This window comes from Palaemon carinicauda, chromosome 19 (genome assembly GCF_036898095.1).
Source record: "Palaemon carinicauda isolate YSFRI2023 chromosome 19, ASM3689809v2, whole genome shotgun sequence".
Lineage (NCBI taxonomy): Eukaryota > Metazoa > Arthropoda > Malacostraca > Decapoda > Palaemonidae > Palaemon > Palaemon carinicauda.
The window spans coordinates 110,453,812-110,472,971 of NC_090743.1; the positions used below are offsets into that span (position 1 = coordinate 110,453,812).

The following is a 19,160-nucleotide window of genomic DNA, read 5'->3' on the forward strand; positions in this document are numbered from 1 at the left end:
CCCCCTGGGTGTGAATCAGCTACATGATCATCGGGTAAGATTAATATTGAAAAATTTTATTTTCCTTCGTAAAATAAATTTTTGAATATACTTACCCGATGATCATGAATTTAAGGACCCTCCCTTCCTCCCCATAGAGAACCAGTGGACCGAGGAGAAAATTGAGTTCTTGTTGACAAGAAGTACCTGAGTACCTGCTCGACAGATGGCGCTGTTGTGTACACCCCCACCTGTATAGCGATCGCTGGCGTATCCCGACCTTAGATTTCTGTCGGGCAACAGAGTTGACAGCTACATGATCATCGGGTAAGTATATTCAAAAATTTATTTTACTAAGGAAAATAACATTTTTCCTTGTTTCCTTTCCTCACTGGGCATTTTTCCCTGTTGGGGCCCATGGGCTTATAGCATCCTGCTTTTCCAACTAAGGTTGTAGCATAGCAAGTAATGATAATAATAATAATAACGGTATGGCTCTATGGTTTAGGTAAGATTTCTTTCAAATTTAAGTGAGCCTTAGGAACATTAGAAAAAAAAAATGAGATTAAAAGCAATGATGAAATGCTGGAACGTGAGCATCCTCTGGGAGGATGTATATTGAAAGAGGCATGTTAAAAACAGATTTTATAAGAAAGATGAAACAAAAGGTAAGGTTTATAATAACAAATAATAAAAAGAATTAATAACTAAATTTATATTGTAAGAAAAAACTATTATCGCTTTACACTTCAACCTACAATAACTACAGTAAATTAAAAAATTTGACAAAAAGATGAATTGTTCACCTGTTTGGACACTCCCATAGCAAAAACAAATCATCATGAACAGGTTACTCAGTAAGCCACACATTTACTTTGATGGCTGCTTTTCCGGTCCCATACAGCAGGGGAACCCCACTCTCTACATTACTCACAAAAGTTCAATAAAGTTTACTATATTTCTAAAGCTAATCCTAGCACATATATGTGTGCAGCATAGAATTGTTTTATTCTATGATACAAGAATACAATCAGCAGGTAAAAACTTTCAATCAGAAAGGATATCACCCTACTATGGGGCTATTTTCTATCCCGATCAAGCGAGGATTTTCTGTCGTGATCATTAACTCCACTATGACCTTCTTTGATCTAACACTGTTGTTAACCCAAGCCAATGGCACCACATCCGACATGTAAAAATGGGTACGTTTTGTAAATAACATTGATTAATGATGATCCGTACAACTTTGGAATGACGTGTTTCGATACACGCTTATTCATGACAATACTTCTCTGTTTTATTCATCTGAATTACCTTTAATTACATCCAACAGCAACAAATTAAATTCTTGTAAAGACCACAGGAAACAAAGATCTCAGTATCCAGGTGATACCTCTATGCTTCTGGTGGCAAACTCAACATTGATCGGTGATTTCAATTCTAGGTTGAATTCATTTCGTGTGAAACATGAGAGTAGGTTACTCTTGCCAACACCTGAATCTCCAAATAGCCCAACTTTGAATAAGTAATCATATTCATCGTCCCTGTTTGCCATTTTTCACAGATGAAAATGACCAAAAGTAAACAAAAATATTTCGGAAATTGAACTGCCACCAATGTTAACACAAGAATTTTATCACAAATTTTTAGTCACCATAAACTGGACGGAGGTATGAAAAATCATTAACTAATCTTTTCTGGTCGACCAAAACCAAGATGTCTGGAATACAACCTGATCAGAACGGAGATGTTCCTCATGATCAGCTAAGATGGCAAACCGTTACGCCTCGATTTGACTCCCTATTGAGTGTAGGGGGTGATGTCGATTACCTGTTAAGAGAAACAAAAACAGATTAAAACATTTTTTAGGGGCTTGAGGCTCATTAAGCAAAAACAATGAAAAAATTTACAAATTTGTAAGTAATTAGTATTTTTCCTAACAAACAAACAATTAGTAGATTTTTTTCACACAAACCCTTATTCATTGTAATGTGTTTCTGGGATTTTACAGTTAGCGGTTTTTGGTGAAATTGGCGAGAAGGTGGAGACTAGTTACAGTATCGGCATCTCTCTTCTGAACAAATTTTTTCAACAACTTCGTTCAAGATGGTGAATGCAAGTACGCTATATGCAGCTATCAAGAAGTTAGAATTTATACTATCTAGGGGCCTCAAGAATGCATATTTGTTCCAACACAGGGACTTACCTCGAACTACTTTCTTAGGAGTTACCTGGAACCTCCTCTCAACCGACCAGAGTTTTGTGTAGTTTACCCTACTTCCGTTTTCTGTGGTGATAGGCCTATGCGGATGGGTACGTGCCGTGAGGGCAATCTCGAGGCAGGCCGCATGTTAGCTTGGGTCTTGACCTTCAGTAAGTTCTCTGGTCGCGTCGTGATATCGTCTCGACGCTCTCCATATCTCAGTGCGACCCTTTGTGTCCCCGACTCCTGTGTACCACGTGGTCTGTTGTGCTTACCCTTGTGCTTTCACGCTTTTAACTTAAATTCCCTCGTGTTTTCACTTGTGTTTCTTAGCGTTCTCTTTCATTTTCCGCTACGTTCCTGTCTGGCGGTATTGTGTTTGTGCGTGATGGAGCATGTCCGCCGTTGTCCTGGGCCTAGGGCCGGGAAGTCGTGTGGAACGTTTTTGTCCAAGCCCGATGTGGATCCGCACTCCCTTTCTTCCTCGTGTAGGGGTAAGGTGTCCTGAATGTGCTTCGTGGAGTGAAGTTCAATTGGTGAAGTTTGGGACTAAGAAGAAGAAGTCGTCAAAACGTTCTCCCAGGAAGGCAAGTTTTTCTTCTCCCGCGACATCGGCTGGTGAGAAATCGGACAGGGTTCCTTCTTCTTTCCCTACCCAGAGTAGGGGACGAGGTAAGTCAGTTAAGGGGAAGAAACTGGTACTTCTTCCACAGGAGTGTCTTTTAGATTCTGGGGTGACTGTTTCTATGTTGGCAAAAGGGGCAATGGAGACTGTTCTTCTTCCGGGACCAGGTTTCTACAGTCGTCTTTTCCTGGTAGAAAAAGCAACGGGTGGTTGGAGACCAGTGATAGATCTGTCGGCGCTCAACAAGTTCATATGCAAGACCGACTTCAAGATGGACACCCCGAAGTCGGTCCTGGAGTCCTTGAGGGAAGGGGACTTCATGTTTTCCATAGACCTCAAGGACGCCTATTTCCAGATTCCGATTCATCCCTCCAGCAGAAAGTTCCTCCGGGTGAAATGGGGTACCCAGATCTTGCAATTCAGAGCCCTGTGCTTCGGAATTTTGACAGCCCGCCAGGTATTTACAAGGATTTTCACGACAGTCTCCGTTTGGGCTCACAAACGAGGAATCCGTCTGATTCGATATCTGGACGACTGGTTGCTCCTTTCTTCCTAAGAGGAAGTTTTGAAGGAACAGGGCACGGAACTTCTTCAATTCTGCAAGGTCCTGGGTATCACCATCAACGTAGAAAAGTCTCACCTTACCCCCACCAACAGGATGACGTACCTGGGCATAGTCCTGGACTCTCTGTTAGTCAGAGCCTTCCCATCGACAGACAGGTTGAACAATTTGGATCAAGTCCTCCGTCCATTCCTAGCGGGTCATCCCAGAAGAGCAAAAGACTGGCAGCGGTTGATAGGCCATCCTGTGTCTTTGGAGAAACTGGTGCCTCAGGGAAGACAGAAACTCAGGAGCATCCAGTGGAATCTGAAGGATCTCTGGGATCAGAGGGACTCCCCCTACAAAATTGTCCCAATTCTTCCGGAGACCAGACAGTCCCTGGAATGGTGGCAAGATCGGTCAAACACTCTCAAAGGGATGCCATTATCTTCAGAGCCCCCAGAGTTGCTCCTCTTCACGGACGCATCCAAGGAGGGGTGGGGAGCTCACCTCCTAGGAAAAGCAGCAAGAGGCGTTTGGACAGAGATCGAGAGGACTCAACACATCAATGTCCTGGAGATGAGAGCTGTTCAGGAAGCATGCCTACACTTAGCATCCCTTTTAAAAGGAAACACAGTGGCGCTGATGTCGGACAACGCCACAGTAGTGGCGTACATAAAGAAGCAAGGGGAACTGAAGTCAAAGGAGTTGTGCATTCTCGCGTTGGAGATCCTAAGATGGGCCGAAGAAGAGCAACTCAGGTTGGCAGCAAGATTCATCCCGGGAAAGAAAAATGTTCTGTCCAACGGCCTCAGCAGGGTGGGTCAGGTAGTAGGAACCGAATGGTCCCTTCACCCGGAAGTAGCGAAGTTCATCATCCGAATGTGGGGCTCACCGGTGATGGATCTCTTCGCAACAAGGCTGAACGCACAGCTCCCTGTATTCTGTTCTCCTGTCCCAGACCCAAAGGCGGCATTGGAGGACGTCTTTCAACACAAGTGGGACAATCTCGACATTTACACCTTTCCTCCATTTGCACTGATCAGACAAGTGCTCAACAGAGTCAGAGTGGCTCACAACCTAAAGATGACTTTGGTAGTGCCCTGGTGGCCGGAGAGGGAGGGGTTCGCAGACCTAAAAGGGCTGGCTTGTCTTCCGTGGCCCCTTCCAGACAGGCCAGACCTTCTGAGACAACCACACTTTCTAAGGTTCCACGAGAATCCTCAGTCCCTTCGTCTTCACGCCTGGAGGTTATCCAGCGTCTTCTGAGGAGAGAGGGATATTCGGCGGTAACAGCAGACAGGATGTCTCGGTATCTTAGACAGTCATCGGCAGCAGTATACCAGGCAAAATGGGCAATGTTTACAAGATGGTGTACCTCAAGAAAAATCAAGCCCTTGAAAGCTTCGATCCCGGACATCGCGGACTTTCTCGTCCACCTCAGGGATGAGGTGGGCATGTCAATTCCAGCGGTGAAAGGAGTACATGCCTCTCTGGGCCAAGTTTTCCTCTTGAAAGGAATTGATCTAGGTGCCTCTAGACATATTTCTATGCTCATCAGGAGCTTTGAACAATCCTGTTCCCCCTATACCTCCAGGGTTCCCCAATGGGACGTGGCTAGAGTCCTTGATATGCTTAGTAAGCCTCCTTTCAAACCTTTGAAGGATATAGTGGATAGGAATCTTACGCTTAAGACTGTCTTCTTTTTAGCTTTGGCTTCAGCGAAGAGAGTAGGAGAAATCCATGGGTTATCCTATGAGGTAGAACAATCAAGGTGTTGGCGAGATATCTCCTTCAAGTTTGTACCTTCGTTTGTGGCTAAGACACAGAACCCATCAGTCTGGGACCCTAAGTTTGAAGGTTTCTCTATTCCGGCAATTCCTAGGTCGGGTAATCCGGAGGATTTGAAATTGTGCCCAGTCAGATCCATAAGGTAATATCTGAAGAGGACGGCCAACCTCCGTCCAGGTATAAAGAACCTTTTCGTTTCCACGGGTCCAAATAAGAAGAAAATATCTAAGAACACCATCTCTTTTTGGCTCAGACAAGTGATCATCAAGGCATACAGTAGTGCTGGTCTGTCAGTACCAGGAAGACCCAGAGCACATGACATTAGGAGTATTAGTACCTCTCTGGCCTTTGAGAAGAACATGGCAATAGCACAGATTCTCAGGGCAGGAACTTGGTCAAACCAATCGACGTTCACATCTCACTACCTCAAGGAATGTACGAGGAAGTCTCTAGATGGTTTTTCTATAGGGACAGTCATCTCCGCGCTCCAACCGATTTAACGGCCCAAGCCCCAGGTTCAATCGTGGATATCAATTCCAACAGACACAGGTGCGATCTTTTTACCTTCCCCTTGTCTTCCCTTGGAGCTCGTGACCAGTAGGCCTGCAAAAGCCATGAATATTCAACTTCTTCATCAAGCACATCAACAGGGAATTCTGAAGGGTGAGTACTTAAACACTAACATGAGCTCTTTGTGTAGTTTGACCTACTATCCAGTTTCCTTATCCATCCGTACCTAGCCTCCTATCTAAGTACTTGTCATTACCGTTAGTTGGGTCTAAGTCAGGTAGGCATGCCCACCTCCTAAAGTGTAAGTCTCCTAAGAAAGTAGTTCGAGGTAAGTCCCTGTGTTGGAACAAATTACAAATTGTTGGTAATTTGTATTTTTCCTAACATACTTACCGAGAACTACTTTCGGGTTATGGCCCTCCCTGCCTTCCCCGAGTGCCTAACTGATCTTTAGTATTTATTGTTTTCAAAGAACTTACTGAAGGTCAAGATCCAAGCTAACATGCGGCCTGCCTCGAGATCGCCCTTAGGGCACGTATCCATCCGCATAGGCCTATCACCACAGAAAACGGAAGTAGGGTAAACTACACAAAACTCTGGTCGGTTGAGAGGAGGTTCCAGGTAACTCCTAAGAAAGTAGTTCTCGGTAAGTATGTTAGGAAAAATACAAATTACCAATAATTTGTGATTTTTAAATACTGATCTATCAGTCTGACAGAAAGTTCCTCTGCTTCATCCTTGAGAGAGTTGTGTACAAGTTCAAAGCACTGTGCTTTGGACTGGCTACCGATTCTTAAGTGTTCACTTGAGTATTCACTATCATCTCGTGTAGGGCCCACCCAAGTAAGATTCGTCTGCTGAGGTATCTTGACAATTGGGTGATCCTGTTGTCCTTCAGGTTGCAGTTGCTCCATGATTGAGACAGACTTTTTTCATTTTGCCATGATTTTGGGATCAGGATCAATCAGAAGAATTCAAATCTCACACCCAAGGGAAGAATGGAATGAGTACGTGAGTATAAAGGTACTGTACTGATAGCCATAGCAGCAGTATCTTTTCAATAAATGATATTATCAACAGACTCGGGTAGGTAGTGCAACAGTTTATTATTGTTAAACAACTTACTTCTAGTCAGAGGGAAAGTCTTCTGGAACATCTTTTGTTAGAGAGATTCTTGCCACAGGGGTACTTCCACCAGAAATTCATGCAGTGATGTCTGAAGCATCATTGATCAACAGCCAAAGATTCCTCCCCACTTTCAGGTTCTGCTGGAACAAGAAGTGAGGGACACTTTGACGTGCTGGCTGAGCAACGAAAGCCTTCCAGGGGAGTTCAACTCAACTTCCCACCTCCAGAGATGCTGCTGTTCATAGATGTTTTCAAGGAGGGGTGAGGTGCACATCTGAGAGACCTGGCCACCTTGGGATCGTGGTCTGAAGAAGAAAAGATCCTTCACAACAACCAGTTGGAGATACAAGCAGAGCTTCTAGTAAGGCAAACTTTCCAACAGTTTGCTAGGGCCCCTAGTAGACCTCTCAGCAAGGTTCATTCTTGGCAAAAGTAATGTACAAGCAGACACGCTCACCCACCAAGGGCAGAGTGGTCCCTTTTACCGGTAGTAGCGTAAAAGCTTCTTGCCATTTGTGGTTCCCCAATAATCATGCTCACCAATGTGTTCCACAGCGCCTAAGGTACACTATACTTTGTCAGTCTCTAAGGCATGAATGCCAAAGGCAGTTTTATTTCTTAAGGGTAGGCTGATTGTCGATCGGACCTCCCTTCAACCACTTTAGGGTACACTTCCAATTCCATTTTAATCCAAATCGTGTGTACTCTGGGAGGAAAGAATTCTTTCCTGAGGTGATTGTTGAGACCTCCCATGCAAGGGGAAAGGAGTCTTGGGTTTTCAACACCTAATTGGTCCTGACTTCATTAAAGGCCAAGAACCCTGAGATTGATTGTTCATTGTCAAAGTTCATGCATTGAGCTTGGAGGGGCTACCATGGCTCCTGTAACAGTTGGTTTTACTTTTATTCATTGAGAACTGAATATTCACCTGTCGGTGCACACTTGCCTGTTAGCCCACAATCATCTGTTTGTGCGCACACACTCCTGTTGATTCTACTCGCTCATATGAACATGAGTGCTCACATGGACATGAGCATTCACTTTTTTGTGCACACCCTTCTGATACGGCATATTCTGCTGTTTGCATGCAAACACACACCTGTTCACAAGTGCTCATCACTGCATACTCACTCTCCTACTCCCTCTCCTTCTCCCTCATGCTCTCCACTTCCATAAATTCTCAGAATATAATTACGAGCCTGAAGAAGAGCTATCTCTTGAGCACTTGAGATTGACCCTTAACCTCGTACATGCCCACTACTCTAAAGGGAATTGTTGTAATGAGGTTTATACTGTACTCATTCTTGTGTGTGCGCAGTGCTCACACCTTTCTGACAAAGAATTTAGCGATGAAGTGGTTTCTCAGTCTTGCACAAGTACTCCAGAACGCTCCAGCTTCTAGGGAGAGGAATTGGCAGATGAATTTTATATGGATTCTTGTGCCTGCGCATAGGTATGTGCTCGTGATCCACAGCACACACAATCAGAGAATTTTCAAATGAAGTGGTTTCTCAGTCCTGATATGCTGCAAAGCATTTACATTCTTCAGAAGAAGAACTAGCTTCTGAGGTTTTGACTCATGGTTGCTCACAACCCTCGTTGCACACTTGTATGAACGTAAACATCCTGCTAGAATGAAATCACACTCACCTCTTGATGACTCTTCAGTGCACTCAAGCGCACTAATTGGAGGGGCCTCTGCAGAGAATATATAATTTTGCATTGGGAGAAATACTCACCTAAAATCTAGCCTGCCTGTGGTCATAAAGACAGAAGCACATGCTCCTGATTATGCGTGCAACCCCAAAGTCGAAAATACTAACGTTGTTTCGGCCTCAGTCTGGCTGAATGAATGATGCAACCCCAGAAAGACAACCCATGGATAACACTTGGCAGGTCCTCATGGAATGAACACACTAGCCCTTCAGCGGTACAGGTATTCACCCATGGTTCAATCAGAATCAGAGGTTTCCGTCAGGGCTGTTAGAGAAGAGAGCCCCTTAGCCCTGGCCTCTTCCTCATCGTAATATCGTCTAGGTTCTCATTTAGAACCCCAGAAATAATAGGTCAAACCTTGACAACCCATAGGTTGTTCTACCTCCCCTGTACTGCTGTCTGGAGACAAGTTGACCGGCAATAGGTGTTGATGGCCCTTTGTGTCCGCTGGAGAGGTGGCCTTGGCCTGAGTGGTCTCCCACTCCTGGGGATTCTACCAAAGGGTATTGGATTCGTCCATGCCCTGTTCCAGTTTTGGAGGTGGACAATAATGTAGTTAAGCGATTCCTGGCAATCCCTTCTCGCTGTCATGTCCGTAGGTTACAGCATAGCGCTCGTCACTATGCAAGGCCAGAATGTAAGGAACCGGCTCATCTGATTTCTACCTCTCGAAAGGTAGAACCTGCTTCTTTGCTTGCACAGAAGGCTGCTTGCATTTCCCCTTCAGAGGATAGGACAAGCAGGAGAGTCTCTCTTAATGACGTGCTAGTTAGGGAGCACGCTAGCCTCAGTCGAGTGGGTGGGTCTTCTACGCTGTTGTGCACCCAATCACCTAGCGAGGTGAGCGAGCGAGTTCTTCCGCCTGATGGAGGTGCGCACATTATCTCTACAACACGTGCTGTTCACTATGGCGAGTCATATCAACTTGACTCACGAGTGCTTGAAGATTTCACTACACGCTCTCAGGTGAGCTCTACCTCACTAACGCGCTAGGCACAGGTGACTAGTTGAGCATAGGTAGAACAACACCTTACCTGTGCATGCTGATGAGGTTGAGTGCACTAGCATGCCTTATCAGCCTTCTCCTCGACATTGGTCTTCCTACCAGTGTGAACAACAGGTTCCCTTACAGGGTAAATTGACTGTTCCTTCATTTTTTGTTTGGCCCGGTAGTCACTTTGGTGGTGTACCAACTGTGTGTCACATAATTGTACATAATTCCTTTTGTATATATTATGCTTGTATCTTCGCTCCTCCCTCGCACTAAAAAGAACCAGAATAAACATGTCTGCGTGTCGCCTATGTAATTGTCATTTTCTCGAACATGTAATTTCCTGTTGCCTTGAGGTTTTGTATATAAAGGAGAGTGTTCCATAATAAATTAACTCAGTTGATTGCTTCCTGCCTTTGAGTTCACAACCTTCTCTCGGCACCGTCACAGTGGTCACTACCCTAGGGAATCTGAGTTTAGGTAAGAGCATGAGATAAGATCCTCTCATGCTCTACCAGACCTTGACACCACACTTAAGACAAGGAAGCAATCTCGCGATGCTCCTTCGGGAACAGTTCCATTCTCAAAAGACGCACCATAGTTCCTGAACCTAGTCCAGAAAGTGAAACTGGCTGTTGAAGGACCGACCAACTTTCCTCCAATGGTCCCACCTCCGAGTGCTCCTACCATCCTACTGGAGGTATTGAGTTCCTCCAAGGGGAGTGGAGGCCCTACTGACCTTAGGCCCAGTAGTTTTGGTGCTCAGGTTTCTCTCGTGTCACCCCAGGCTTCCTTCTCCTCAGAGATCATCGTGGTATCAGAAATACCTTGCTAACAAGGTCTCTTCCATTGGTAAGGCCCCTATCTGGGAGAAATGGGGGGTGAGGGATTCCCATCATCCCTCAGAAGAGGAAACGGGGACATAGGGCTGGTACTCCCCTGCCGGGGGATTCAGTTCACCCTCAATCCAGTAGAGGATAGAGATCCCCGAGGGAGGTCTCGTTCACGGATAAGTATTGGGTGTCACCTATAGAAGTAGTTCAACCAAAGCCTTCCTCTGCAGTGGAAGAGGCTCCTCCTCCCACTTCCTTTTAAAGTTCAGGGCCTAAGGAGGCACAGAGGAAGGAGAGTTCTTCCGTTCTAGCGGACTTCAACATCCACCTGCGTGAAGGGAAGGACATGAAGACCATTCCCAAGAACTGGCACTCTAGGTCTGAGCGCTCGTAGTAGGAAGAACCATTTGATGACTGATCGTAACACTTGAATGAGGTACTGCTTGAGTCCGCCAGCCCCAAGATCTCCCCCTTTAAACAGAAAGATGCAGATCATGTCTTTCTGCAAATCTTGTCTTGCATTTGGAAGATCAATTACTTGGGGAACCGGATAAGGTTCCAGCAGAGTAAGACACAGTCCTAGACCTCTTTTATGATACTCCAAAACCCACCAAGACTAGGGTAGCTTTGGGTTTGGTCAAGGTGGTGAAGAAGAGGGCTTATATCCAGGTGGTGGGAGCATCACAGTCCCTCCGGTCTGTGAATTCGTCTCGTTTACTTCCTCCGCTATATGTACGTCAGAGGAAGTATTATGAGATAGTGGAGGATGATCCTTCTCCACTATCCTTAGATCCGGCAATTCTGGCCCTTACGCAGAATTTTTCCCAGGACAAACTGGTGACTTCCAGTTAACTTCGCTGCGGCGGACACTGCCAACACCATCGGGTTGCGAAGTGTGCTCTGCAATCTGTTTCATGGCTTGACTACTGGTTCGGGTCAGTGGGCTACCTCATTAAGAACGAGGACTTCTCCACTGCCCAGAAGAGGCAGGCTATGTCAGCCTTCCTCCTCTCAGGAGCGAGAGCAAAGGAGTTCCTGGAGCAGAAAATTGTCAACCAGTGGATCAACTTGATTTTGAGAAGGCGCGATACAGTTATCTCAAAATTCCTGAGGCAGGTGCCGAGGAGAGAGGATATGAAGTTGTGCAACTCTTCAATGAACGATACCTCCCTCTTTAACGAGGAAGGGGACATTGAGGCAGTAGCGGACAGATGGAGGAAGGCCAGCCAGAACTCCCTCCTCCATAGGGCCATGACTTCATGGACTTCCTCCTCCATAGGGCCATGACTTCATGGACTTGCTCTGTGGTACAACCACCTTAGAGATCGTCCCGAAAAAGCTCCAGGGTACTAAAAAGTCTGCACAGTTGCAGAAACAGGTAGCAGAACCACAAGGTCCTAAGCAGCCCTTTTGAGGTAAGGCAGCTAGGAAGGGCAGAGGTGGCAAGAGAGGAAAATGCGGACGTTTCCGCTAAGGAGAGCATTCCCCCGACCTGTCACCTAAACACTAGCCTGCCAGAGTGGTCATAAAAACAGAACCACATGCTCCTGATTATGCATGCCCCTCAAGCCAAAAATATTAACTTAGGCTTCAGCCTTGATTTGACCGAATGAGTGATGCAACCCTAGAAAGGCTGAGGTGGATGCTTGATGGTGCTCAGTCTAGGTCAGTCTCCATACTTCGGTAGGGATACATCATCTGGTTCACGATCTATTGCCCTCCTCTGACCCTCCATCTGATGATGTTAGGTTCAAATGCTAAGGGATTTGCAAAGGAACAGGCCCTTTAAACTGAGGTCCAGACCACGCCAGAGAAGGATGCCCTCCAGGAGGATTTCTTTTCCTATGTAAAGAACTCCAGGTTTGTATTGTTAGGATAAATACAAATTACTTCCATATATGTCATTTTCCATAGCTATACAAACCTGAGTCCTTTACATTACACTTGTCACCTCATCAACTCTGCAATTCTTAGGGGAACGTCAACTTGTTTTACCAGTGTGCTAGCAAGGGACGTGGCTTGGAATTCCCCACCACCCCCCATTAAATACCAACATCTCCTCAGGTTTGTATAGTTGGCAAGAGTACAAGTTACTTAAGAAAAAAAATTGTAAATTTTGTTAACTATACAAACCCGACCCCTTTAAGTTACAACCCCACAAGTCCCAGGTGAAGGTCAAAGTGGCTACTCTTTGATCTGGCAGGGGTCGTGACTACCCAGCTACCCACCAGTAGCTACTGGCACTTTGTTATAAATGTTAACAGCCAAGTTTCCAGCTTCATTGAAATTATATACTCCTACTGAAGGACTTGGGTTTCTATATTTTGGAGAAATACAAATTATTTTTAATGATATTGTGGTTTAGGTTAAAAAGAATTTATTCTGTAATGATGAAAAATTATTTGTTTCAGACTCAAGTCCTGGATGATGGAGGCCAGTGAGCCTTGCCGCTCAGAATTGTCTCAAGTTCTGTTTCCGCTTTTTGTTCATTTGTATCTAGAACTCGTTACTGGAACTGGCCGTCAGGCAGCCAACAAATTTTTCAAAAAACATTATCAGGTGAGAAATTGCAATTCCTGTTTATATTCCTCTAATTTTTATTTGTTCCTACACAGAATACAAACTTTACGTTCTTTACATAGAAGAAGAAATACAGCCTTAAAACTTTTAACGTAGATAGTGGGGAGAAGCACTGCCCCTCACTCACACCTTCACTTTGATCTCATGTGTGTTTGAAGACAGACGTCTCCTTCCACGTTCACTGGCTAGGGCAAATTGAAACATTAACTTTGGTTTTATTCCTGGTATGACACTATCATTTCAAGGATATTGTCCTTATGTTGGAGACTTGATTAATATCATGACTCCATTAACTCTTTAGGTTGTTTAAAGGTGAACACTCACCTTCACCTCTTTGGAGTTAGAGTTCTCTGAAGTCTTAGGATCAGAGAACCCTTAAGAGGAAGTCTGTTCTGTCTGTGTATGCCAATCCGTCGGCGGACAGCCGAACAATAGGTATCCTTGTAAGTGCTGTTGATTCAACATTTTCAGCCTCTCTTATTGAAAGCGGTTTCTTCACAATCTGACTACCTTACTTGGTCAGCGATCAAATCGCTAAAGATTTGCTTAACAAGCTACCTCTCAGTGCCCTCGGTGCACTCAAGTAGAAACTAGCCCTTCACTTGAGAGATACAGTTGTGACCCTACTTATTTGTGGGTCATTCGCGATACAGAAAACCGTATGACATATTAAGGAAAACACACCTATTCATGGTTTCCTAATAATTACTCTCACGGGCAGTTTTCAAACCACCTGCGCATAGCACAACAGCCCAACTTTACAGCTAACACATGTAAACTATTCAGTGATATACCATTTGTACTGTATAGTAATTCAAAGACAGCAATACAAATAATTAAAAGAAGTTCATACTTACATTATGTTTAAGGAATATTTAATATTTTGTAATCCAAAATGGTGATGAAAATTAGAATTGTTCTGGCACCATATACAAACCCTTTCACTCTTTACAGTGGTGGTTATTTTGATACCATTATGTTGAATAAGCAGATGGATCCTTACTGTATTTGTCCTTTGTACAGACATAACTCCTGCACAGAGGCCTCTTGCTCCGAGTGACAGAAGTGGCCATCCTCCAGTGGGAGCGGTACAGTAGATGCAGGTGGAAGAAGTCTAAAAGGTAGTAGATTGGCCAGGGCACCAGCCACTCGTTTGAGAGTTATGGGGTACTTTGACTGGCCAGATAGTACTACATTGGATCCTTCTCTCTGGTTACAGTTCATTTTTCCTTTCCCTACACATAACGAATAGTTTGGCCTATTCTTTACATATTCTCCTCTGTCCTCATACGCCAAACAATTCTTCTTCACCGAAGGGGTTAATCATTGCACTATTATTGTTCAGTGGCCACTTTCCTCTTGGTAAGGGTAGAAGATAGACTTTAGCTATGGTAAGCAGCTCTTCTAGGAGAAGGACACTCTAAAATCAAACCATTGTTCTCTAGTCTTGGGTAGTGCCATAGCCTGTGTACCAGGGTCTTCCACTGTCTTGTGTTAGAGTTCTCTTGCTTGAGGGTGCACTTGGGCACACTATTCTATCTTATTTTTCTTCCTCTTGTTTTGTTAAACTTTATAGTTTATATAGGAATTATTTATTTTAATATTATTAATGTTCTTAAGATATTGTATTTTTCTTTGTTTCATTTCCTCACTGGGCTATTTTCCCTTTTGGGGCCCCTGGGTTTATAGTATCCTGCTTTTCTAACTAATGTAGCTTAGCAAGTAATAATAATAATAATAATAATAATAAAAAGAGATAATTCGCCCTTGAGTTCATCTTCGAAGGTGAAGTCCCGACTTCTTTCTTCCGTAGCTAGTACTCTCCCACCCACATATCTCCGTGAGGCTTCCCCCGGAGGTTGATTAGGTAAGAGGGAAGACCATCTAACCCCTGGAAAACATTTTAACCCTTTTACCCCCGGGGTATTTGGAAATTTCCAACCCTTAACCCCCAAGCGGTTATTTTTTTCCCAGCCCATTTTGCAGTATATTTTCTTTGAATTGCTCTAACAGCCTTTATTTTTGTCATAGAGAGGTCAGATTGGTCTCATTCTCTTGGAAAATACCTGAAATTTCTCAAAAAATTATCAAAAATATGAAAAAAAAATTTTTATAGCATTTTTTTGCAAGGACGTACCGGTACGTCCATGGGGGTAAAGGGATGGCTTTTGTGAAACGTACCAGTACGTCCTTTGGGGATAAAAGGGTTAAGAAAGACTCAATTGTTCCCCCCTACTGAAGCAGTGGCGGCTTCCCATCAAAGGAAGTCTTTCTCACTTGATGCCTTGCGTCAGCTGTGGCCTTCCATGGGGCTTTTGGGTTCCCTCACAAAGGATAGGCTTTTGGAGGTATTGAAGCTAGGGCAAAGCAGTAGCACACATCTGCCTCCGCGGGGGTTGGCCTTGGTCCTTCCCCATCCCAGGATGGCGGAAGGGTGTCCCTTCCAACTAGTCTTGTGCCTCTGGTGGAAACTTTCTCTGCAGTTCTCTTCCACGTGAGGTTCTACAGAGTGGCTGTCTGCAAAGTTTTAGCTTAGCATACAAACCCCCCTGGTGTGAGCACATCTGCCAGACTCGCTCAGCAAGATGATTCCCATAATCCTCAATTTGACAAGCTTGCTGACCCTTTAAGGCCCGTCAGTGGATGCCACACAAATACATGATTGTCCTCACTTGAATGGTCATCCCGTTTAGCTACTCGCAAGGGCATGCAGGACTTGCTGCTGCTACACACAAGCTCTCTGGAGCTAGGCTCTTCGGGGTCTTCAGATGATCACGCTCAACGGCTTCCTGGAGTCAAAGGCATTCCCCATCTTGTCTCTGCAGCAACATGAGTCTTGAGTGTTCCTTTGGGAGCCCTGCCAGATTGGTTAGAATGTGCATTGCAATATCTGCAAGGACTTAACTCCAAACCAATCATGCCTCACTCATGGAACAGGCTGTTTGCAAACCCTGAGAGAAAGCTCATGAGTATTTGTACGCTAGCATACTCTCGCATGCCCACTTTACATGATCCAGTAGCGAACGCACAATTGTTCATGCACACATCAGCGCATAAAATACATACACAGTACATGCTCCCGTGTCCACTGCTTGCGAGCAGTTGACTAATGTTTCTGCTACTGCGAGTATTTCCGTAGTATCTCCTTCTTCACATAACGTTGAAGCGCCTCATGCACAATCAGAGAACCACTTATCTTTGAAGCGGATAACTCATACATGTGACGCGTATGCATCTCAGGCAGGAGCTCAGTTGACTGCCCCCTCTATTGATAAAGACTCGACTTAGGTACAAGAACTCATGAAAGCAATCATGCTGGCCATGACCGGTACCAGGATTGCACTATCACGAGTTAGACTGAACAAACCTTTTAACATTCCTCTGACAGTGTCGGGGTTTCCAGGGAACCCCAAGTCTCCCTCTGATCCTAGGTGTAGGAGCATAACTGTTACCATTCGTGCCCCAGTTCCTGCCCTTCCCTGCAATTCCTTCAGTTGCACTAGTACCAACTCAGGTCATCTGCACCCGTATCCAGATATCAGAGGTATCTGGATACCAAGACCAATCAATGTAAGCCTGTTCCAATATGGGAACAATTTGGAGTTGTCCCTATGAAGGTCACCAAGTAACAAAGGAAACCAGGGGAGGTTATGCTTCCTCCAGGAAACACCTTTCCCCCAAGGACAAGCAGGGGATCGAGATCTCTGAGAAAAGTTTCCTTTGATGACAAGTACAGTCTATCACCTATAGAGATAATCGACTCTGCCTTCACTACTCCGCCACCGTAGCCAGTTGCTGCTCCCGTCGAACCTCCGCAGGCCGTGAAGCATCCTGAGGCTCCTCAGAAATGGGCTACTAGTATTTTAGCCTCCTTCTCCTGTAATCCCCGTTCCTAAGACCTGAGTATCCAAAATTGTGGATGATCCAGTTCTTCAGAGGAGAATTCAGGAGGCAGTGATGGCCTTGTCAGTTTCCTGAGCTCAGATCCTCCTCATTGGCCTAGGTCCCCTGCTAGGGTACACGATGACCAAGCTGACCCAACTCAGGCCCAACCAGGTGTGAGCCATAAGTTGGAAGATGATTTAGTTTTGGATTCTGATGATTCTGAAGGTGTATTGCCAGTGCCAGCTAGGCCTAAAGCCCCTATCAATGAGCAAGGGAAGTCTGATTACTTCATGCAGATCCTGTCCTGTATCAGGATGGTTAATTGAATCTCTTTCTGCCATGCCCCACGACCCACTAAGCCAAGATGGTGTCAGGGTCTATTCTATTAAAAAGGTAATTTCGCAGATCTCTGTAATAAAGGACTCCCTAAGGGCTTGCAATTTGTCCCATTTACTTCCTCCCCCTTTTGTTAGGCAGAGATAGTTCTACTGTATACTAACACCCCTTTTGTTAGGCAGAGGAAGTACTATACTATCTCCCCCTTTAGAGGAAGTACTATACAACCTCCCCCTTTTGGTAGGCAGAGGAAGTACTATACTACCTCCCCCTTTAGAGGAAGTACTATACAACCTCCCCCTTTTGGTAGGCAGAGGAAGTACTATACTACCTCCCCCCTTTTGTTACACAGAGGAAGTGCTACTGTATACTACCTCCCCCTTTTGTTAGGCAGAGGAAGTACTATACTACAGTACCTCCCCCTTTTGTTAGGCAGAGGAAGTACTATAATACTGTACCTCCCCCTTTTGTTAGGCTGAGGAAGTACTATACTACCTCTCCCTTTTGATTGGCAGAGGAAGTACTATACTACCTCCCCCTTTTGATTGGCAGAGGAAGCACTACAATGTCTTGAATGACGAATTTTCTCCCCTGTTATTTAACCCGGCAGTGTTGGCCTTGGCCCAAGGCATGACGGAGGAGAAACTTCCAGCTCAGCCAGTGACGTTTTTGACTGTAGTTGTTGCCAACATGGAAAGGGTTGCAAAGGCCACTTTGCAAGCCTCTTCATTGATGGGTTACTGGTCTGATACCATGGGTTATCTGGCCAATACTGAAGACCTGTCGAATCCAGAAAAAACCAGGTGTTTAAGAATATTGTTCTTTCTAGAGTCAGAGCAATGAAGTTCTTGGTTCATTACTCGGTGAATAAGTAGACCAGCTGGATCTTGAAAAGACAAGATGCCGTTGTCATCACATTCCAGAGACAGGTTCTGAATAGGAAAGTTTTATGTCTCTGCAACCCTTCTGTTACTTTCTCGTCTTTTCAATACAGAAAACATCGATATGGTTGCAGAGAAATGGAGAAAGGCGAGTCATGACTCCTTCCTCCATAGAGCAGTAACTTCGTGACCTTCCTCTTCGGCGCTGACCGCCAAAAATGTCCCCTATGCGGAAGCAAGCCTACGAGATGCCTAAGGAGCCTCTTTGGCATGCAGGTGGCAGAGTTGGGAATGCCATGTGGCAGATGGTCAACATCCTTCGAATGGGATATACCATTCTGTTCATTAACGCTCCCTCTCCCCTTATTTGTCATTCAGTGAGATCAGTGTCCTTCAAGTAGGCTTATTAAGTCGACTCTTTCATATAGAGACGGTGTCTGGAGGCTGGAGAACAGTCACAGACCTCTCATTGTTGAACAAGTTTGTACTTCAGATGCTGTTGAAGATGGAGGCTTCAGCCACGGTCATACAGGCTGTCAGACCAGGGGACTTCATGATCACACTAGATTTAAAAGACACAAACTGTACTTCCAGATCCCTATCTATTTATCATCAAGGAAATATCTAAGATTCATTATGCATGAAAAGATAAACCTTTTTCAGGTGCTATGCTTTGGCCTGTTGACAGCTGTTCAGGTGTTCATGAGAGTGTTCCCTTTTATATCAACCTGGGTCCATGCCAACAACATTCATCTTCATTATCCAGATGACTGGTTGATTCTACCACACTTAGTAGTGACCCTACTCCTTCACCGAGACAGACTTCCCTACTGGGAAAATTGTTACCATCGCAAAGCAGGATCGAAAGATTCGAGGAAGTGACTCGTCCCTTCCTAATTCAGGGCACGCAATAAGCTCACCTTGGTTATGCCTACTAAAGCACCAGACGTCTGTGGAACGTCTAGTCCCCTATGGCCGCCTTCGCATTTGCTCATTTCAATGGCAACTGAAGACCCTATGATCTCGGAGCAGGAACCCTCCATATTGGTGTAATCTGGTACATAGCATTAAACAATCTCACCAACCATTCCAATACAGTCACATCCCCCTTCCTTTAACATCGCAGCCCTCACACTATCCATACCAGGTGCTTTTTCTGCT

General features: G+C 44.9%; 1 protein-coding gene across 1 annotated transcript in view; it reads left to right on the plus strand.

The window, feature by feature from the left end:
- Positions 1 to 19,160, plus strand: part of LOC137658736 (TAF5-like RNA polymerase II p300/CBP-associated factor-associated factor 65 kDa subunit 5L) — a 115,712-nt gene that overhangs the window by 33,310 nt on the left and 63,242 nt on the right. The window contains exon 3 of the mRNA XM_068393752.1: positions 12,729 to 12,876. Within this exon, the coding sequence (XP_068249853.1) occupies positions 12,729 to 12,876 (148 nt within the window). The remainder of the gene's footprint in view (positions 1 to 12,728; positions 12,877 to 19,160) is intronic.